This window comes from Syngnathoides biaculeatus, chromosome 11 (assembly GCF_019802595.1).
Source record: "Syngnathoides biaculeatus isolate LvHL_M chromosome 11, ASM1980259v1, whole genome shotgun sequence".
Classification (NCBI taxonomy): Eukaryota; Metazoa; Chordata; class Actinopteri; order Syngnathiformes; family Syngnathidae; genus Syngnathoides; species Syngnathoides biaculeatus.
The window spans coordinates 10,536,107-10,558,524 of NC_084650.1; the positions used below are offsets into that span (position 1 = coordinate 10,536,107).

Genomic DNA, 22,418 nt, shown 5'->3' on the forward strand with positions numbered 1-22,418 from the left:
CCTGTGGGCGTGGCGACCCTGGGCCGAGCGAACCGCTGCGGGCACAGCGGCGTCATCGTACTTTTGTACACGTTTGAGTCGCGGACAACCAAACACAACCCCTCGTTTAGATTGTGCCACAAATTGTAAGCTGTAGCGCACCGAGTCCTGCTTGGAGGTAATCTATCACTTTGAGGGATATTCCCCATATTCTTATTCAAACTGGAATGAAATGAACAAAGTCCGTTAAAAGAGAGCATCAGCATCTTTGTAGCAGCAGGAAAATTGATTGAACATTTTTGTATCGCCTAGCATTAGATGGCACTTAAAAAAGTGTGATTAGCAACAGTATGGAACAAAAGTAGAATTTTCTGGCGTCTGTATCGTAAGAGTATGAATTAGCTGATGACTTATTGATTTTAAAATCAAACAGGACTCACCCGAAGGTAGCAGCATAGCCAAACACAGTATTTGCATCATCTTGACCAAAAAAAAAAAAAAAAAATGGAGCCTGAAGACTACATGACTCCTCACGTGAAGGCGTCCCAAAACTGGCCGGTTCGTCCGACCGACCGACCGACCGTCCGTCCGTCCGCCTCAGGACCTCGAGTGGAACCGGCGCTGGGCAGGGGGAGGACGCACAGGCGACTCTCTGACGACGACAGCGGGGCTATCGCGTAACCCAGCGGCAGCGGCGGTCGGCCGACGGAAACAAGATGCCGGCCGGGGACGGCCTCGCCACACGAGAAGGATTCACCTGGCGGGCATCTTCGCACCGGTGTTGAAAAGTCGGAATATTAGGACAACCCACCACAGCTCAACTTGGACGGTCATTATTATCTTCTTTTCTTTTGTTGTATGATTAGGCAGATTTATGTAAGGCAACTATGAGGACCACAAAACCGACCAAATCGCTGTTTGGAGGTCAAAGGTCAAAACCGATTACCAATAGCGACAAGTGGATAAATTAACTAGTTCTGAACTTTCCCAAGTGGCCGACGTGGGGCTAACATGACACTAATTCAAATTGTGATTGCAGTTCTTCCCCAAGTGATCAGAATGAAAATGCCATTAATTTGTTCTGGCCTGTCGGGGTGGGAAAAAAGAAAAAAAATGAAAGTTTTTCAAGAAATAGCAAAAACATTGCCAAATACACAAGAGGTTATAATTCAATGATGTAACTCAGTTAAAGTTTGTGCCACATGACTTCATGCTTCATGCTTCAATTGATTGTGCTGCACCTTCTGGTGTGGCCACCGGGGGGCACTGTAATACAGGCATACAAACCCAGAGGCTAAAGAACAACACACCGGTGAGTATTTTGATACTCTGTCTCGGTGATCAAATATCTGTTGCTCAAATGGTATTACACCGCAATTACCGTTTTCAATTCATTTTAGCCACTTCTCATCATGTATTCAGATGACGACATCAGGAGCATTCAAATAATCTCCAGCGTTGTCTTCTTTTCCTTTCGGCTTGTCCCGTTAGGGGTCGCCACAGCGTGTCATCTTAGCCTATCTCCTGCATCTTCCTCTCTCAACACCCCAACTGCCCTCACGTCTTCCCTCACCACATCCATCAACCTTTTCTTTGGTCTTCCTTTCTTCCGCTCTCTTCCCTGGGAGCTCCATCCTTACCCTCCTCCTACCAATTTCCTCACTCTCTCGCCTCTGAACATGTCCAAACCATCGAAGTCTGCTCTCTCGAATCTGGTCTCCAAAACATCCAACTTTGGCTGTCCCTCTAATCCTATCCAACCTGCTCGCTCCGAGCGAGAACCTCAACATCTTCATTTCTGCTTCCTGTTGTTTCTTCAGCGCCGCCGTCTCTAATCCGTCCATCATGGCCGGCCTCACCGCTATTTTAGAAACTTTTGCCCTTCATCCTAGCGGAGACTCTTGCGTCACGTAGAACACCAGACACCTTTCGCCAGCTGTTCCAACCTGCTTGGACCAGTTTCTTCACTTCCTGACCACACTCTCCATTGCTCTGGATTGTTGACCCCAAGTATTTGAAGTCGTCCAGCCTCGCTATCTCTTCTGCCTGTAGCCTCACTCTTCCCCCTCCACTTTTGTCATTCACGCACAGATATTCTGTTTTACTTCGGCTAATCTTCATTCCTCTCCTTTCCAGTGCATGTCTCCATCTTTCTAATTGTTCCTCAGCATGCTCCCTGCTTTCATTGCATATCACAATATCATCTGCGAACATCATGGTCCAAGGGGATTCCAGTCTAACCTCATCTGTCAGCCTATTACCTATTACCACTGCAAACAGGAAGGGGCTCAGAGCTGATCCCTGATGCAGTCCCACCTCCACCTTAAATTCCTCCGTCACACCTAAGGCACACCTCACCATTGTTCTGCTGCCATCATACATGTCCTGTACTATTTTAACATACAATCTCCAGCGTTGTACATCTATTTAAGGATGTATTGGAAATGACAATGTTTAATGGCCTGTGTTGGTACTCCCAAGTTGTGAAGGGCACAAGTGGCGGCGTAGACGAGGCTTTCGTCTCCTGGGGAGAATCGCGAGGTGGGCCGCGTTCACGAGTGCAAATTCATCTTGTCGTGGTTTGGGCTGCTTTGGAGCTTAAAAAAAAAAAAAACGGGCCCTTGAGTTGCTCCTGTGACCAGAACTGAATGAAGCCCACCGTGCGGGTTTGTTGGCGATTATCTACGAGGCGCAACACGCGAGCAGGCGTACCATCTGTTGCCCTGTTCATTACAAACCTCGAGGTATGTAAAGTCATCTGTATTTCATGACAGATGATCATAACGCTGTTATTGTTCCTGGTCAGCATATACTAAAAATACATTTGCAGACAACAGTGGAAGACGCGCGTATAAAGAGTCCGAGCGGAGGAGCCACACTAATTAATCCTCGTCTGTGCATTTTTCATTTGAGTTGGAATTCACTTCTCTCACTGCAAATTTCTATTTCCGCAGATGATTTCAGGGCTCGGCCTACTTTTTCTGATTCAAATTTCAGCACAAAAGTTATATTGTAAGCTTTGTCGTAATGGTAACTGGATGCAATCGTGCCAGGAAAATTCCGGACCAGAAGATGAATTACGAGTAGCGTTATACACACAAAAGGCAACTTGTTAATTTACACAGACTTTATCTTTATTTACAGATGAATCTTTAGACATATCCGTTGACATTGTCAAGGTGATGAATTACTTGAGCGCTTTCTTTTACTTTGGAGATTGCTTTTGTGTTTATTCTAGGTTTTTAAAAACAAGAATCCTAATATATATATTCCTGTAGAAGGCCAAAACCAAATAAAATGCTTCTTTTCTTCCTTTTTTTTTTAACTTTTAATGTGGCGAGAAGTTTATTCCAGTACCGAACGAACCAGTGAGGGAGGGATGTCGGGCCGCCAAAGAGAGTCCACGTCACGTGAACAGCAGAGGAAAAAAAAGCATTTGCTTCGACAATGAAATTGGAATTTATTTTACATTTGAAGCTACGCTCACTAATGCCGTTCATTGGTGGCACATGACGACGACGTTTATGGGTGGTCTACAGTTTTAAAATTAAAATTGCCCAAACAGTCTGTCTGAATGCGTGACTCTCTCTTCCAAAAAGCTTTTCCAAAACTAAAAGTGAATGTCTGAATAGATGATGAATGTTTGTTGTATGCAGTCAGAGAAGTGATGGGCGGGGGGGGGGGGGGCGACTTTTTAAATGGTCGGACTTGTGATTGTAGCACTGAGCGGAATGTTGAACGACCTTCACGGGGGGGGGGGGGGGGGGGCGACGCGCGCTTGCCGAGCAACTGATTGGAGTGTGTGGCACAGGGGAGGGAGGGGCGGGGACAGTGCGGAGTGGGGGGTGGGGGCAGAGTCCACTGCGAAACAGAAGGTGCGACGCGGGAAGAGATGCTGAGAATACGAGGACGCGTGTGGGAGGATGAAGAAGATGTAAAAATTGGTGACGGGATTCAGTTACTGATTAGTAGCTCCGTCGCCGTCTCCACGTCCCAGGATTTTGACGACAAGGCCACTATTACTGCATTCTGGGGAAAAATAAATAAAATATTCATCAGACGGCGGACGTTAAAAATGAGACCGAGGGACGCCTACTTTTTCGAAGCCCATGGCACAGAGTTCGTCTATTTTGCGCGTGTACTCCGGACTGGAGATGGGAGCGCCGGCGTAGACGTGAGACCAGAGCCTCGCTGTCTGTTTGAACATCTCGGGGTTCTGCTTGTACTGCAAACACGGAAACATTCACAGGACAGGGAGGAAAGATGTAAGATAAGTGAGGGACAAGTTTGTAAACAAAATTCTGCCTTATCCAATATTTTGCTCTACTTGATCCGCCTCAGAAAAAAAACGCGCACGTTCAGAAAGGCGGCGAGAAATTGTGGTGACGCATAGTGGCCCACCTGATTGGCTACCACGGCATCCTGCGGATCGTCCGGTTCTGCGGCTGCCAGTAAAGCTTGTAGTGACAAGAGGACCGTCCGAAGCGTCATGGCCGCCGCCCTGGAAGAAAGAAACGCGCAGCTCACGTTTACTGGCAGTCCATTGCGCAATGTTGTTGTTGGGTTTAAACACAACCGCTGGATGAATTATGCAAATGAAGGGACAGAAGAGGTCTTCAACTTTGCCTGGGGAGACGGGTTTGGGTGACCAGCTGCAACTTCCAACACACGTTCTGACCCAGCCTTAGCGGTGTCCCCCCTTTTTATTAGTTTCTCAAAACAGAAGGTCACAAGATTACAAAACAAAATGGAGGAACAGATGGCAATACCAACACAAAGATGAATACATTCCTTCAAAGCTGCTAGAGATGAGCGGGGCACCTGATTTACAGCATTTTTATGGTGTTGGGAGTATCTGCTTTGAAGTGGGGGGGGGGGGGGCAATCGCTCCTGAAGGTGTCGCGAGGTCACACAACCGCTCGCAAAGAGAATGATTCAGGCAAGGATGGTCTAAACCAATGCATGATCAAATCATAAATTAACAGTTGTCAAATCCGATTGGACCAAACCACCCCGTGAAAGGGTTGCCGACACATCACTGCACATTTGAGCGGTTGATAACTCAGACGCAATGAACAGCGAGCCTGTACAGGCTTTTGATGGGATATGTACGATTTTTGGGACTTGATCACATTTCAAAAGCATAAAAAGATTCATAGTTAAGGAAGAAAGTTGTTCAACACAGAGGAAAAGAGAGAAAATGCGGGGATATTTGAAAGGAAGCTGCCAGCCGCGTTCTGGTCACAAATCCTTAGATGGAAGAAGATGACACGCAGTGGCAACCCCTAACGGGACAAGCCGAAAGGAAAAAAAGAAGAAGGAGGACGTGACAATGGGAACCGATCGGACGCTCGTAGAGACAGTTGCCAAACCGTGCTATAGTTCAGTCAGTCAGGTACGCGACGTTTGGTGGGCGCCAGCCTTAACCGGCATTATCTTAACCATAACTCATTTTTAACTGGCTTCACCACAACCCTCGTCTTAAACCTGACCATAATCAACTTTTTCTTTTTTTTTTTAATTTTGTACAAATGTGATTCATATTTGGGATGGAAATCTCGTTCCTACACTACCTGCGACGCAGGAGAATCACGCCGAAACGGGGCATGTCTTCCCGGGAAAGGCCGTGGGATTTCCAAGAATGCGTCTTACAATCTTACGTGTCAATTTCTGATGTGGGAGGTTCCCTTTCCCGGTTTGTCTCAATTCTAGATTCTTTGTCAAAGTTTTTCCGACTTTGCCAATGTTTTCTAAAATGTCAACGCATTTATGCTTTTGTTCATTTGTTTTCTAAAAAGTGTTATGGGATTTATAACAGTTTTCTGTAATGTGAACGTGTTCCCACAATTTGTGATATTGTTTTGCACTTCCAGGCCAGCATAGTCAGCGGACCTGTGCGGTCATGCTAATAGAAACAATCTGAGGCTGGCACATTTCCTATTTTGCGTTTCACAATGAAACTCGGGGGGGGGGGGGGGGGGGGGGCGTGTTAGGCAGGGTTTTTTTTGGGGGGGAGCTGGAAGGTACAAGTTCAAATTTACTGTGGTTGTGCTTACATTATTAAAAAAAAGGGTCATACAATTATTGCACAGCGCTCAGCCAAAGGCTTTGTTTGTCCAGACAACGGGGGTCCAAACTTTTCCACTGGCGCGTGCAGAAAAGTCGAAGAAAGCAGCAACCACCGACAACCATTGCCGTTGATATTTTTAACATCCCAAAGCAATGCAGACGAGTACAAACTTCATTGCCGGCTAAAGTAAACGACACACCAAGTGCGCCGATAAAAACGTCATTTGGTCCGGATAGGGCCGACCGGTCGGACTTGCGCGTTTGGTTTGGACGCTGTGTAGCAAGACGGGGGGGGGGGGGGTGTGTACGGGACTTCAACTCACCACTGATCTTTGAGAATGTCCAAACATATTGCACCTGTGACAGAACTGATGTTGGGATGCCAGATCTTTGTGATAAACCGCACCTGAGTGGGAGAAAGGAAATAAAAAAACAGCAGTTACATTTTTATAAATTTAACACCTATTAAGATAATAATCATTACAATATGTATATAATTATGATTGATGAAAGTCTACCTTGGGTGGATTAAAAGGATATGTCTCTGGAATTTTAATTTCTAGTTGATATCTACCCCCTGAAAGAACAACAGATTAGGACATTTCAATACATTTTCAACATTTGAACAAGCAGGTCAGGTGCTTATTAACATCGGCAACTTATTTTGGGTGTGGGTTTATCTATGCATCACCACTGATATAACAATCCAAATTTATAATGACGTATTCCACAAAGAATGTTCCTAGCGGTGGATTTTCATCCCAATTAGTACTGGAATGTTAAGTGAATCACTTAACCGTTTAGAAAAGGGAAAATAAAAATGATAACTTGTCTCACAAGAGCCCCAAATTACGAGTTTTCAAGTTGAACAAGCCTGCTTGAGATACGCCACATCTCAAGTGGGGAGGAAAAAAAAATAATTGGAAGACCACTGTCGCTGATGCATTTTCAGCTTTTTATTGAACAGAAACACAAAAGTACAAAAAAAAAAAAAAAACAAACAAACCCATCACTCGCGCTCAAACGCTCACATGTAAACCAAATTCCCGACGTCAGAGACTAGGCCACGCCCTTTACGCTGCACTGCGACTCAGCTTGTTCCATAGTAGCAAAGCGGTGAGTTCAGTGCGTGTCCATAATTCGTTTTTCGGCTCTGATCGGTCAACGGCACTTGGGTTGAACCTCGCCCGTTTTAGGAAATTGTTGCTTAGTGGCGGCGGCAGGTTGGCCCTTTGCTGTTAGCGCTCTGAACTCCGCCAAATTTTCTCCTATTGGATGCATCACCTGACGTCGCATACGATTGCAACTCCAGGCGCAACTACAAACGCACGCCTCGAAAGTTGCGGCTCTGCGTTCCGTCGTTGCGCCGTCAACGTAAATGGGCTCGTCTCCGGCGTCCTGCTAAGCACAGAGGCGTCAAAAAGAGCGCCCACCCGTATGCACAAGTGCAGTGGGTGTGTCCTGATCTCCACAGAACCAGAAATTCTATGAAACTGCAAGTTAGGAAGCGCTGATCCGTGGCCTTCAACGAAACGCTAGTTCTTGGCGAATAATCATTTCAGTTCATTTTCACAATAAAAAGGTCATTGGTCAACGCACGTCTGTCATCCAAGCAAAAGCTCAACTAGGCTGTGTCTTTTTTCACTGTTACAGGCGGGCGTTTGCTGAATTTACTGACTGACGTGAGCGTTTAGGCTGTTCGGCAGTTTACGTTTGCTTTTCCAGGTGGGCACTCACAGCTCTGTTGTTATATTTCAGATTAGAGTTGCACATTTCGTACGTGACCACAATACCGAGCTCATATTTTTAGTCATCTCTTTCCACACGCGCGAGTCTCGGCTACTGGTTTGCTGCGACGAACAACCACCTGTCAATTTCAGTGAGGCGTCCGTGCTGCAAAATTTGAAAACACATGATTGGCTATTAAATGTCAAACTACATACAATCAAAGTTGGATCCGCAACGCCAAAAGGTTCTGCGTGTCTGCAGAGCCGGAAAATGTCGTTCGCCATCTTTCGAAACATTTCTGTGGCCGTTTGAGGCTTTGCACACACACGGGTTTGATTTTAGCATTGCAGAAATGAAGATGGCTTTATTAAACATAAAGGACCTCTTTGAAGGTAAGCGTTAAATTTGCGAGGCCTCGTGACGAATGACGTTAATGGCTGTCACGGAACCAGGACTGACGTTAGCAGCTTCACCTTCTTCACATGGAATCAGGTAGCACGTCATCAAAATGTAACCATTGTTTTTTTCCCCCCCAGACCGCAAAAACACAACAGCATGGAAGCATTTCCAAAAGAAAATGAACACCTCTGGAACCTTGTCCCCCTAGGAATGTTTCAGGACTATATCTCTAATTAAATATAAGTTAAAGTCCACGTGCAAATTCAATGTGAACGTTTTGAACCGCTCGCTCATGAAATTTAAAATTGTTGAAAAAGGCTTTCACGGTTACGGCTTTGTCGTGAAATCTTTCTGGGAACTCGGGGGGAAGAAAAAACAGGTGGCTTTGTTGCTTATACTAGGCCACTTTGAAGTTGAAGTGATATTCTGCGAGGCCTCCTGAAGAACGAAGTTAATGGCTGCAATGGAAGCACTCCCCGTGAAGTCTCCAGAGGCCTCTCACCTTCATACGGTGTGTCCGGTGGCCCTGCTATCTCCCCTTTCAGTTCTGTGAAGTTCTCATCCACGAGATCCACCTTAATCTGGTTTTTGCTCGTCTGAAACGATGAAGGGAGCAAAGAAGCAGTGAGCAAGACGGGACAGACAGGCTTGAAAGTGTTAATTGAGCTGGCTGTCACAACACAAATCTGCCTATGCAGCACAAAAATGACACCCCACGCCAATAGCAAGAGCGATTAAAACTGTCGAGCCCCAACTCGGTGGGAGCCTCGACCGCATTTGGAGCCCAAATGAACGCAATAACGCCAATAAACTGCGATTGAGTCAATGACACGGGAGTTTATCCAACTATCTTTGATGGCTAACCATACGGTTGATTGTGCGCTTCCCAGGGCATGCAACCAGGAAACGAGGCTTCGTTTGCCACTCGAAGCGGGCTCGGTCGGGTTTTGGAACCGCGTGTGGGTCGCCGGGCTGCCCTCATGAGCCCCGAAGCGCGACGAATATTACTTTTGTGAAGCTAAGTTAGCTCGAGCTAGCTAGCTGGATGTTAGCTGACAGCTGAGCCAGCGACAAGTCAGTTGCGTTCTTCTTCTTCTTCTTCTTCTTCTCTGCGGCCGAGACAAAAGAAATGTCGCGATGATATTGAAAGGAGGGTGCGGGGGAACTCGACTACTGACCTCTTCGCTTTTGAGCACCTCCTTGAATTCCCGTTTTATCCTCTGAACGGCGATGTTAGCCATGGTTGTCCACCCGGTTTCCCAGTGCGGTTTTGGGGCCTGCGAACGTTAGCTAGCTTGTCGGAGGGTAAGGGGGGAGGGGGGGGGGGAGCGGCCTCCAAAATAACGCCCGCCGCTACCTCGTCCTCCTGGAGCGCCGGCCGGGGCTATCTGGCGAGACGTGTGGCGTTTTAAATTCGTGAACCCGGGCGTCTCGATACGTGTGCTATTGTCAAACGGAGAAGCCTTGCGAGGTCGGAGGCAATGAAAACATTTTAATGGCAAGCTGCATGAAGTCTGGCTCAGAGGAACCATGTGACCCACACTGGCATCCTCAACGCGTCCCCTCATTGGCTGCCCGCTGCGTGACGTCATCAAATCGTTACCGTCAAATGAAACTAACTAATACTTTTTACTCTTTGATGTGTTGGCCTACACTGACAACATAGATAGCGATCCTCTAATAGTTATTTATTCTTATTATTTTCCTAAAGCATTTGATACGTTAGAGCACAATTTTTCACTTCGAGCTCTCCAGACTTTTGGTTTTGGGAGACAAAAATTGTATCAACCATTTAAATGTGTTTTTTTTTTTTTTTAAATAAATATATTAACAGTTGTGTTATGTTATTTCCATCAACTACTCATAGATTTCCGGTTTTGAGATTGGTCTGACGTCCAATGTCCAATTTCGGGAGAAATTGGAATCTTGAATCTGTGTGGAAGTATAAGGATATATATTTATATTATATATATATAAAATACAATATATTATTTATACTTATATATGTTGATTTAAAATCTTATTTTACATTATATATATTCATATAATATGTATAATGGAATATATATTATTGATACTTAGATATATTTATTAAAAAATATATTTTTTTAATTGCGGTGAAATTGCTGTCATATGAATAACCCGACTATTAAAGATTTGTCTATTTTAGGCAGAGAAAAGAGATTGACCCAACTAGCTGATGAAACTGCTTTATTTCTACAGGATAAGCAACAAATTAACTATCTCACTAATGGATGAGTTCTCGACTGTTGGGTTTAAAACTATCTATCCATCCATTTTCTTAGCCGCTTATCCTCACGAGGGTCGCGGGGCAGCACTGGAGCCTATCCCAGCTGTCAACGGGCAGGAGGCGGGGCGCACCCTAAACCGGTTGCAAGCCAATCGTAGGGCTCATGGAGACAAACAGCCGCACTCACAATCACACCTCGGGACAATTTAGACAGTCGAATTAATTATTATTGCCTGTTTTTGGGATGTGGGAGGAAACCGGAGTGCCCACCCGGAGAAAAACCCACCCAGGCACGGGGAGAACATGCAAACTCCACTCTGGCGGGGCCGGGATTGTACCTGGGACTTCAGATCTGTGAGGCCAAAGGCTTTCCAGCTGCTCCACTGTGCCGCCATATTGCATTTTATCCCACAGTATATATTTAAGATTGCAGGAGGGCTTCACTTTCCATTGTTATGTCAACATCGTGTTTCAAAGTTACCAATGAATTTGTCAAAAATATTATCAACAAGCTGCGATTGGGTGGTAACCAGTTCAGGGTGGACCCCGCCTCCTGCCCGTTGACAGCTGGGATAGGCTACAGCACTCCCCGCGACCCTCATGAGGATAAGCGGAAAAAGAAAATGGATGGATGGGTTATTAACGAGCTTTGTTAGCATGAAAATTATGTCACTCACACCATCCCCCCCCCTCCAACACAATTCTATTCTTTGGAACAATGCATATATTACTAAAAGGAACAAATCACTTTTACAAAATTTACATTACAATCACTTGGATTTATAAAAATCGAATTTGGCCAACCCCTTAGCTATCAGAATTTATGGTCAGATTTTAAGACTTTCTCTTTGTAATAAGTTCTATTCCGAGTGGAATCTTAGAATTGATGAAAAGCTGTAATAATAATTACAAAAAAGTATTCACATCCCTTCTGTAAATGGTATAAATATTTTAAGCAAAAAAATGTAACAACAATGATATCAGAGAATATTTTTGACAGACTTAATCAAATAAAACCACACAGAAAGTTCTTTTGGGGTACTCAATTTTTTGAATACTTATCGGAAGAGAGCGTGCCTTGTTTCTGTTCAATTTTTGATAAACAAAATTCGAGAACTAAATTTTAAAATTTTCCTCCCACACTCCCAAAACGTGCATTCATTGGAGACTCAAAATTGCCCGTAGGTGTGATTGTGACCGTTGTCTATCTCCATGTGCCCTGTGATTGGCTGGCGGACTGCCCGATGACCGCTGAAAATGGCTCCAGCACTCCCCATCACCCTTGTGAGGATAAGCAGCTCAGAAAAAGGACCCTGACTGAAACCAACAAAAAGATTGAACTCAGCAAAGGTGGTACCAGAGACAAACTCCTTGTGTGTTGTTCCGTACTTGGCCATTAATGCAGATTCTGATTCCGATCGTTTTTGTCCGTAACAAAACATCCGTCATGAACGCACCTGAACGCAACGGGTACTTCCTGCGAGGAGATCCGGTGCACTGATGCTGGTTGGACGTTGTCAAGATCGCTGACGCCATCTAGCGGCAGAGCGTCTGAAGCTCTCGCTGGTCAAGGTACCGGAAGCGGCTTACGTATACAGTACTTTTGAAAGCTCCCGGTAAATTCCTCACACGTTGGCCTGTAAAAGCATTGCTTCCCCTTAAACATGTGCATTTTTTTTTTTTATTTGCATTTTTTTAAGCGGGACAAGCCGAAAGAAAAAGAAGAAGAAACATTTGCTGGGACATACAATGCTCAAGCTGAAGGAGAATCGTGTTTGTATTATTGATCTTAGCCGCTTCTCCTCACAAGGGTGAAGGCGAGTGCTGGAGCCTATCCCAGCTCTCATCGGGCAAGAAGCGGGGTACACCCTGAAACGTGGCGACGGACGTACAGTCGCACTCGCAATCACACCTCGGGGCAAATTTGAGTCTTCAATTGAGGCATGCGCCCACCCGGAGGAAAGCCACGCAGGCACGGGGAGATCATGCGAACTCCACACAGGGAGGGACGGGATTGAACCCTGGTCCTCAGAAGTGTGAGGCCGACGCTTTACAGCTGCGGCGCCGTGCCGCCCCAGTGTAAGCAATGTGTATTATCCATCCATTTTCGGGGGGGGGGGGGGGGGCGTAGCGACCGTAACCCCCAGGGGAACACCATATTCGCGGTCCGTCAATTGAGGTACACCTGGTGGACCCCAGGGGTCAGTTTTAGAACCCCTCCGCTAATGTACGGCACAAGGAGTCCGCTTGACAGCAGGCCCGCCGCACGAGTGCACGAGTGCGGCCCTTCCTCGCCTCCTCCGGCCCCCGTTGTACTTCCTCCCGTTGACGACGGCGGAGAAGGCCAGCACGGCGAAGATGACAGCTGTGAGCACGAGGCAGCAGCCAAAGACCGCCAGGGCCTTGTTCTCGGACAGCCACGCGCACAACGAACACGGCGGCCGCGCCTCGGTGGAGCGACACGGGTTCGAGCCCGCGTCTCGAGGGAAGCCGTTGCGAGCGATGATTTGTCTGTAGACGTCGACGGAGGCCTTCGCTTTGGACTGCTGCTCGGTCGAGCTGAAAAGACCGTACTGGGGGGCGAGATCGTCCTGCAACTTCCACACGTAAAAACCCCGCAGGTTGACGCCATCCAACCGCAGCGCTGCGGATACACAAGGACACGAGCAGAAATATGAATTGATCGTCATTTGCATTTTCCCTCTTAGATGCCACCCTCCTGTTGTTGTTTGATGGCGCAATACGGGCGAGCCGTCGGCCATAAAGGGCAAAGTGTGAAAGCTAATTTCATTTTTTTTCTTTCTGCCCTCGCAGTTCTTATCATCTTTATGGTTTCTGGGGAGTTCAGAGGCAGCAATATAGCCATAAAATCTATATTGCTTGTCGAGCTTTGCCTGGGCGTCAACGTCGCTCAAGTCGTGAAAATGGAAAATACTTCTGCTGGAGGAGTACTTTTTTTCACAGAGCGCAAATTCGTACTAAGCTCGTTAAGACCAGCATTTAAATATTGCAATTAAAACAAAAAAAATTGAGATTTTACCCCCAACAAGTGTATTCAGTGCTACTGTAAGCCAATGTAACATTCTGCACAGTTTAAACATGAACTCTGCTCCGAAATAAGTCGAGAAAATTAAAAAAAAAAAAAACAGTGTCCTGGAAAAAAAAAAAATGATCCACTCAAAATGTCTAAAATTAATTCAATAAATAAATCACAGTTCTAAGTGTTTTTTTTTTTTTTTTCCAAAAACTTCAAAGTAAAACGCAACTGAACTGTAATTAAGGAGTGATTCTTTTGAGTGTCACTAGAGGGAGCCTGGCTAGAAGACAGTCGGAAAGTCCGCAACTGTTTTTTAGCCGCTTATCCTCACAAGGGTCACGAGGAGTGCTGGAGGCGGGCACATGGAGACAAACACACCTTGGGGCAATTTAGAGTGTCCAATTCATGTTGTATGTTTTTGGGATGCGGGAGGAAACTGGAGTGCCTGGAGAAAACTCACGCAGGCACGTTGCGAACATGCAAAAAAACAACCAAAAAGATACATATTACAAATGCGGTGGCACGGCGGTCCAGCTGGCGAAGCGTCGGCCTCACAGTTCTGAGGACCCGGGTTCCATCTCGGCCCCACCTGCGTGGAGCTTGCATGTTCTCCCCGTCCCTGCGTGGCTTTTCTCCGGGCGTTTTCTCCCACACTCCAAAAACATGCAACGTTCATTGGACACTCTAGCGAGTGCGGCTGTTTGTCTCCATTTTGCCGGCTGGCGACCGGTTCAGGGCGTCCCCCGCCTCCTGCCCGTTGACAATCCGGGATCGGCTCCAGCGCTTGTGAGGATAAGCGGCAAGGACAATCATAATGTTTGTGTTACCAAACGTGAATAGTTGAAAAACACATTCATAAATTGACGACGTCAATATTTTGGTTCCACAGTCATAACGGCCCCTCTGAGGGAAACCCGAACTCGCATGTGAAAAATGCGTTTGACCCCCCCTGTGTATGCAAAATAAGCGTGTGACCTTTGAGGGCCTCGCGCAGGTAACTTTTGAGATAGTGCTGCCTGGTGCCATCGCGGACCGGATCCCGGTCGTCGACCCCGCTCGCCGTGACGACGACGGGCAGAGCCGGCCCGTATCGCTCGGTCACCCAGGTCAGGACCTTTCGCAGCCCCCAGGGGACGAGAGCTTGGCCCAGACCGGAGGAGGGCCAGGTGGGGTCGGAGAGGACGAGGCAGCCGCGCTCGCCCGCGTCTTTCGGCCGGACGTTATCGGGGAAGGGGGAGACCAGGCGGGTGGTGAAATGGTTCAACGCGATGAAGCTCAAAGCCCCTCGGAGCTCCTCCCTCTCGCTTTTGGAAAAAGGTATTCGGAGGGCCCCCTCCCCCTCGTACCCGGGCCTCAGCAGCGGGTCCAGGAAGCGACCCAGTTCAAAAAGGAGGAATCTATCGACGGCCGCCGCGTGCGACTTCAGCAGGAAGGGATTCGCCGGCTCGGCCCAGTCGGCGTGGAGCGCCAGCGACGCCCGGCTCGCCCGCCGACGGGCGTACTCCCGCTCGTGGAGCCGCCAGGCCTTGGCGTGAGCCGCGAGGAGATGACGGGCAGCCAGCCGTCGCCGGTCGCCGCCGGAATAAAGATCCGTCAGCCTGTTCGGCTCGTTCACGGTGATCCAGTAGCGGACGCGGGGGCCCAGCTCCCGGTAGCAGAGCGCCGCGTAGTCCCGGAAGGCGTCGGCGGTGCTGGAGTTGAGCCACCCCCCCGAGGCGTGCAGAGCGCCGGGCAGGCCCAGGTTGGGAGCTTTGCGCGTCGGGTAGTAGAGGATAACCGTCGCCTCCAGGTCCAGTTTCTGCAGCTCGCTCAGCACACAGCGGTAGTACCTTTCCGAAAAAAAATTGACAAAGGTCGTCGGAGCAGCTTCCTTCAATCCTTTTGGGACAAATTCTAGTCATCAGAGTCGTCTTCGTGCAAATATTATTTTTACGTTATTTCTTGCTCCATCTGTTCGGGTTTGTTTTTTTTTTCTTCTTCTTCTTATTATTATTATTTCTGCCTCGGGCGCTGTCACCATTTCATGTTGCTCATTCGCCACAAATTCATGTGAGCTGATAAAGACTGAATTGCAGTTCAATTTGTATACAATATTTTGTCGGCTTGGGAATTTGCATGTTCCTATTGTACATTTTTGGTGATTTGATGAAAAATTATCCGTCAAAAGTGACTCAATGCTTGTTGCTCAGTCGTTTTTGTTTTCACTGAATACGTAGCACTGAAGTCATTATTTAGACTATTCGGAGGCAGATTAAGTAGCAGTACTCTTATCTGAGTACAATTTGGGGTGAAATTTCCCTAATGAACTTCAAACACAGCGATGCCTCGGTTCTCGGCCACAATGCGTTGTAGAAAACGCTTCGAGAAGTGGTTTGGCGACAAAAGTCAACATTAGGAATATTGCTTGAGGACAGTTAAAGTGACGGTACACTGAAACGCTTTCATATCCGCCAGTCAAATTTGCATATTAGTATTTTTGTGTAGGAGAGGTAGGGGATGGAAGCCATTACAGTGATGGCTCGGTTCTCGACCACAATCCGTTCCAGAAAACGGCTCGAGAAGTGATTTGTTCGAAAACCGAATCGATGTTTCCCATTACAATGAATGGAAAAAGAAATAATGCGTTCCAAGCCTAAAAAAAAATTGGCTTTTTAAAGCTTTTTTTTTTTAGCTTAAATACTTAACAAAATAAAATAATTTAAGAAATCTTTTTCGTTTTTGCTTAAAATAGATGCTTTAGTAGTGGAGTGCATTGCCGTATCTGTAGCAACTTGTAAACCTTTTTACGAACAAAGGTGCAGAATAACTTTAAACAAGCAACTTGCCTTCTTTGGCGTTATGATTGGGGGATTAACACGGTAGTCCTCGATAAGAGGAAAAACCACACTCATTGCGGCGTCATACACAATAACAAAAGTGCGCTGCATGCGTTATGTCATTTTTTTTTTCCGGGGGCGTCGTGGGTGGGTCAACTGCTCGCGCCGCGCGCGATGATTTTTCGGGGGGCGTTCGAATAGACAATAACAAAACCTGTCGCGGGTCAGCTGGTCTGCCCGCACGCAATATGCTATTTCCAGGTTTTATCGGGGGTGTTCGAATACCGATTTTCGTTCGAAAAGAGAAGCAAAAAAAATCTCGACATTTTCATTCGAAAAAGCAGACGTTCGAGAACCGAGGCTTTACTGTACTCCATCTCTAAACTTTGAAATGCATGTGCGATGTCTAATATTTCATTGTTTTTTTAGCAATGAGCCGTTTGTGAAGGAGGAGCCGAACGTCAAAATGACAGACGGCCCTTCGATTGATCCTTGGAAGTTCGCAAACGTGCTGACGAAGCGCTCGGTGGCCACTTCCTCTTTAACGCTCGCAATCATCAATTATGAAGCGGATTGTTTACGTAACAATTCTAATCCAACGATGACGTGTTATCGGTCCAGGGGTCGTGGGTCAAAGAGCTGTCGCGATGTTTTCAAGCTTATTCTTGGAGAGCAAAAAAGCTCGGAAATGCTGAACAGCTGCACAAATGCATTCAAAAGATCAAATTTAGTATTTCTCTACTGTACACCAAGCCCATCAGATTAAAAAGAAAAAATGGAAGCATTGTTGTAATGGACATAAACATCTCTCCATCAGCTACTCTGCACTTTAAAATATGTACCAGCCATCCATCCATCCATCCATCCATCCACCCATGCATTTCCTTCGCCGCTTATCCTCGCAAGGGTCGCGCCGGAGCCTATCCCAGCTGTCAACGGGCAGGAGGCGGGGTGCACCCCGAACTGGTCGCCAGCCAATCGCAGGGCCCATCGGGACAGATAACAACCGCACTCACAATCACACCTACGGGCAATTTAGCGTGTCCAATTCATGTTGCATTTTTTGGGGATGTGGGAGGAAAGTGCAGTGCCCACCCGGAGAAAACCCACGTAGGCACGGGGAGAACGTGCAAACTCCACACAGGCGAGTCTGGGGTTGAACCCGGGACCTCAGAACTGTGCGGAAAATATGCACCAATGAAGCCGGTTGCGCATTTTTACCTGAGCGCTTCCACGTTGACGTCGGAGAGGTCCCCGCGCGGTAAAATCAGAGACCAGTTGAGTGCGAAGCGGTAGTGGGTGGCCCCCGTCGAGGCAAACAGCGCCACGTGATCACGGACGGCCAGGAAGTCCGTGCACTGGGAACGGTTGGCGTGGAGCTTCAAGCCCGGGACCGCACGCAACGATCCGTCTCCTGTCCGGTTCCAGCTGTACACGTGGGGGTCTGTAAACTGGGGGGAGAAGGGGAAAAAGCGGACCTGCCCGAGGCAGACGCAAAATGGACGCGTGAGGGTGGCCACGTTTGTCGGCGTCCGTCGCATTTGGTACCTCCAAGGTGGAGTCGGCGATTCCCCATTGGAAATCACACGGGAAATGACCTTCAACCTCCGGGGAGGGCTCCGCTCGGGGGAAGCCGTCGTCGGCAATAACCCGCCGGTAAAACTGCGCGCTGGTTTTGGGCGTCCTGCCGCTCTCGGGATGAGCGAAGTCGACGTAGAAGAGGCCCCGGCGGACCGAGTAGCCGTAGTTCCACTCGAAGCCGTCCAGCAGCGACCACGCCGTGTAGCCGAGCAACCGAACTCCGTCCCACCTGACGGCTGCGACGCAAAACAAAGCGGTAGAAAAGTGAGGAGGAGTTTCCAAACGACGGTGCGGTGGCTTGATTGTTTTTTTAAAAAAAAAAAAAAAAAAACGTTGGGGCGGGGTGAAAAGTGTGAGCGTTGACAAAAGTGTGTGCGTGTGTGTGTGTGCGTGTGGTTATATGCTGTTAAAATATGACAGATACATACAAAAAACCTATCATTTGATCACTGTAAGATGAAATTAAAATTAGTGTCATTTAATATGCACGTACAACATTCAACGTATCATAAGCATGTAATTACATGTTATTACAGTCAAATGTTTACCAGATGCAAAAAAAAAAAAGGTCGTAAACTGCAAGTAGGAATGCAAAGTTATTAAGTAATAATAATAATACAGTACTTTATACGCATACACACATACTATATGCTACTAAAAGCAGGGCCACCTAATACAAGCGTCATTACTACAACGATATCATTTTGCAGTAGTATTAATTGGACAATCCGTTAGAATGTATTTGATCCTTTTCTATTTGAAGAGTTAATAGTCATAACTAGCTTCAATCCCCCCCCCCCCCCGGATTCTGTGGAAGTCCGGGATCCCCTTCGCATTTGCCATTGGCGGGCGAGCAGTTCCGGCCCAAAGTCAGGCGGCACAGGCTCCGGGTCACCTGGCGTTCTAGAAAACGGACCGCCGGATTGAAGATTTGGACGGGTTCTCGCGTTTACCTTGTAATGCCTGGTTGATGAATCTCTTCATCAGGTAAAGGGCCACCGTGTCCTCTATGCCGACGCTGGCCTCGGAGAACCACCCGACCTCGGCCAGCAGAACCGGCAAGTCGCCGTACTCCAGCTTGATCCAGGCCAGCACGCGCCTCAGGTCCGGAGACACGTTCTGGCCCAGGTGAGGCAGGCTCCGACCCAGACGCAGGACGTTCGGCCCGAAGGACAGGGCGAAGAAGTCGGCCGTGTTCTTCACCCGCAGCTTCTCCTCGGCAGAAAACGCGGGCAGGAGGCCGCCGTGCTTGACTTTCAAGGAAGGCGGATAATCTCCGTCGCCGAGGATGGGGTTGGCGAACCAACCCAGAACAGCTTCCATCGACTGCTGACAAAGATCCACGGCGGCGGCGGCGGCGGCGGCTGCGATGGGTTGTTGGCCTTTGGGAGGTTCCACCCAGTGGGAGCCCAAAACAATCGACACGTGACCCTTCTGGGCCGGTCGGTAGTGGGCATCATAGATGTGCCAGGCTTTGGCGTGCGCCTGCCAGAAAAACACAGATAAGCACAAATAGTACGTCAGCTTTGTCAAGCGCAAGACGGCTTCACATTGGGACTGTAACGAGACAAAGTATTTAAGTTGGAGTTTTTGTCACTGACATTCCCCAGTTCGTTTGTGCCCTGAGTTTGTGAGTTGTATTCACTGACGGTCGGAATCTCCACCACTGGGAATAGTGTAGTGTTGAGTAATCCTCGTCCAGCATTTCTGTGCCACCTCAGTTTAGTCCCGTCTTGGTTTATGTTTCATCGTCTAGTCCTAGTTCATGTTTTCTAGTTTGTTTCCTTGTCATGAGACCTCGCTGCATGTCTTTTGGATCCTGCCTAGCTTAGCGTTTCTGTACCTCTGCCTTCTCGGACTGCTGACACCGTGTACGACCTCAGCTTTGAATAAAGCTCATCATGCCCTCATCTCGGAGTCCTGCATTTGTTTTTCTCTGTGCGTTAATATGGGGAGTTGGAAAACGGCCAATTACGGAATCGTCTCTATCTATCTATCTGTCTGTCTGTCTGTCTGTCTATCCGTCTATCTATCTATCCATCCATCCATCCATCTATCTATCCATCTATATGTATATATATATATATATATATGTATATATCTCCGGGCAGTCCGGTTTCCTCCCACAACCCTTGTGAGGATAAGAAAATGGACGGATGGATAATCAATGAGGCGAGGCGACTACCATGACCTCACGTTACCTTTATTGATATTTGTGCCCTATAATGTCACTTTAACGAGCCTCTTGCTAGGACGCTTAAGTGAGCGCTTCAGTCCGGCGGTGACGTGAGCGGCAGACGCGCCAATCGCGGCCTCCGCCTAACGGCACGGCGATAATGATCTTTTTCACACACGAGCGTCAACACACGCCAGCTGCGCGGCGCCCTAAATGGCAGAAACACGAGTGATAATTATCGAGGCAAATGTCCGGGACTTCCTGGCACACGCTGTACTCTTATGGTGGACTTTGGAACCTCACGTCCTGTTTGTAAAAAAAAATTAAACACAAGCGTGCATTGGAAGAGATGCAAAGAAAGTTACCCTGATCAAATTGTGGGCCACGATAAGCGCGGCGGCGTCCCCCCCGGTTTCCCCGGGGGCGTGCACCCCGGCGCCATACCCCTGTGCGGCCACCAGATACGGGTTGTGCATCGTGAGCCAGTACCCAACGCGGTCCCCGAACGTGCGGAAACAAAAGGCGGCGTAGTCCTCAAAGAACCCGACGAGCGAGTCGTTCTTCCATCCTCCGTAGACCTCCTGCAGGACCAGCGGCAGGTCCCAGTGATGGATGGTGACGACGGGTTCTATTCGCTTTTGCAGAAGCCCGTTTATGAGGCGGTTGTAGTGCTCCACTGCGGGTTGACTGGGGGGACCTCTCGCTCTGCCGTCGGGGAACAGTCTGGGCCACGAGAGGGAGAAGGAGTACGACTTCACCCCCAGATACTCCAGCGCCCGCAAGTCCTCTTCCCAGCGAGCGAAGCTGTCGGCGGCCACGTCGGCCGCCTTCCACTGGGTGAACTTGTCCCAGACGGACGCGCCCTTTCCGTCCCGGTCCCAGGACCCTTCGGTCTGGAAGGCGGAGGTGCCGGCGCCCCACAGGAACCCTGGGGGGAAAGTATCGCGGAGGAAGGACTCTTCCAGACTGACCGGGACCGGCTTGGGCTTCTGCCACATCCGTCTGCCGTCGCCAAGAGAACCAGCGGCTTGGTGCCAACTGGTCGCCAAACACAAGGAGAGAAAGAGCCACCGGATCGCGGGTCGCCGAGGATCGTCCGGCATCCTGAAGGACTCTATCTCGCTCCGGAAATCCACACGGAGTGAAGGGCGAGGTAGTGCGCGGTCTCACTTCTTCCTTTGAGGAACAATAGTTGATCCATGTTGGGAGAAAAAGAGAGAGCAAAATCCGAAGCGACCTGATCCTCGTCGGCGCGTCGAGGCTTTCCTGCCTTCCGTCTCGGTGCGCTCGTGCCGCGCCCGCCCGCCTCGCGTTCGCGCGTGTAAAGGTTGACCAATCAGCAGCCACCTCGCTCGCGTCACTCTGGGACGTTTCCGTCTCATGTAACGCTTCATGAGGCATCGCCACAGCCGCGAACTTTCATCAAAAAAAAGCTTTTAACTCCGCTGTGCCCCCACCCCCCCTAAAAAAAAAAAACATTTCTTTGTAATGTGTTTTTTAAAAAGAGAAAAAAAAAACACTGTAATACGCTACCGGTACTTTATGAAAACATGACGGGAATGTAATTTTATGCCACACTTTTGGCTTGTATCCAATGGACATTGTGTTACTCCTTCTGGTGTGTGCGCCTTGGCCACATGGGGGCAGTATAAAACAGACAATACGGAGCTACACGGATACGATCACAACTCTTCTGGAAGCTGCAGCTATAGCAGTTATTTTTCACAAAGCGTAACGCAAATATACTTGTGAATATTGTCCTTCTGCATGTGTCGCGTTATCATTTGCGCTCCAATAAATGTCTGTTACTTAAAGGGTTATAACAGAGACATCGGCGTTATTCATTCTCCTGTCGAGGGAGTTTTACACTGTTATCATTAAGATAAACAACTGACAAATATAAGATTTTATAAATATAATTCAAGATTTTGTGGCCTCGATCGCTTTACACTCTGATCTGTCTTGACGGAAAATCCCCGTCGGCACATTTTGCGGCGGTCCAAAACGCCTGCGTCAATTTTCAAATATGAGCTTCGATCAATTCACATTACTGCGATGCTTTCTGGACATTTATGGGGTGGTGGGGGGGGGGCGCAACCCTCCAGTCCTTCTTTCTTATTGCCTGAAGGCACCGTGAAACCTCGGCAGTTTCTTCCTCAGATTCAATAAAAGGGTGGCAGGTGAGAGCACCATGACCGACCGGATGGTGTAACTTTATTAAATTTGGATCCATTTTTCATTGGCTGACCCAGGCCGGACATTGCGGGAAAGCGTGTGCGCGTGTCGTGCGTTTTAATGGCCGCCCGCCGGCGTGGCGTCATCGTCTTGGGCTCGGACCGGCGTCGTCATCAAGGCGACGTGTACGCTGACGAAAGCACACGG

General features: G+C 48.1%; 2 protein-coding genes across 5 annotated transcripts; both read right to left on the minus strand.

The window, feature by feature from the left end:
* Positions 1-3,095: 3,095 nt before the first annotated feature.
* On the minus strand, positions 3,096-9,736 carry ube2ka (ubiquitin-conjugating enzyme E2Ka (UBC1 homolog, yeast)). 2 transcript variants are annotated; one of them, XM_061835439.1, is made up of 7 exons: positions 9,040-9,269; positions 8,678-8,771; positions 6,567-6,625; positions 6,372-6,454; positions 4,381-4,480; positions 4,076-4,204; positions 3,096-4,008 (listed from the first exon to the last, which is right to left on the minus strand). In XM_061835439.1, the coding sequence occupies exons 1-7, from the start codon at positions 9,040-9,042 to the stop codon at positions 3,934-3,936; spliced, it is 543 nt and encodes a 180-aa protein (XP_061691423.1). In that variant the 5' UTR covers positions 9,043-9,269; the 3' UTR covers positions 3,096-3,933. The 2 variants fall into 2 exon arrangements, with proteins under 2 accessions (XP_061691423.1, XP_061691422.1); XM_061835438.1 differs by lacking the exon at positions 9,040-9,269 and adding an exon at positions 9,354-9,736 and having other exon boundaries at positions 3,101-4,008.
* Positions 9,737-10,377: 641 nt separating this feature from the next.
* klb (klotho beta) lies at positions 10,378-21,376 on the minus strand. Of its 3 annotated transcripts, none has more exons than XR_009797141.1 (7): positions 20,402-21,376; positions 18,814-19,345; positions 17,828-18,096; positions 17,501-17,757; positions 14,439-15,292; positions 11,884-13,070; positions 10,378-11,743 (listed from the first exon to the last, which is right to left on the minus strand). XR_009797141.1 is itself a non-coding variant. In XM_061835132.1 (6 exons), exons 1-6 carry the CDS (start codon positions 21,137-21,139, stop codon positions 12,649-12,651), a joined length of 3,072 nt encoding a protein of 1,023 aa, XP_061691116.1. In that variant the 5' UTR covers positions 21,140-21,376; the 3' UTR covers positions 10,378-12,648. The 3 variants fall into 3 exon arrangements, 1 of the variants encoding a protein (XP_061691116.1); XR_009797140.1 differs by having other exon boundaries at positions 11,816-13,070; XM_061835132.1 differs by having other exon boundaries at positions 10,378-13,070.
* Positions 21,377-22,418: the final 1,042 nt, after the last annotated feature.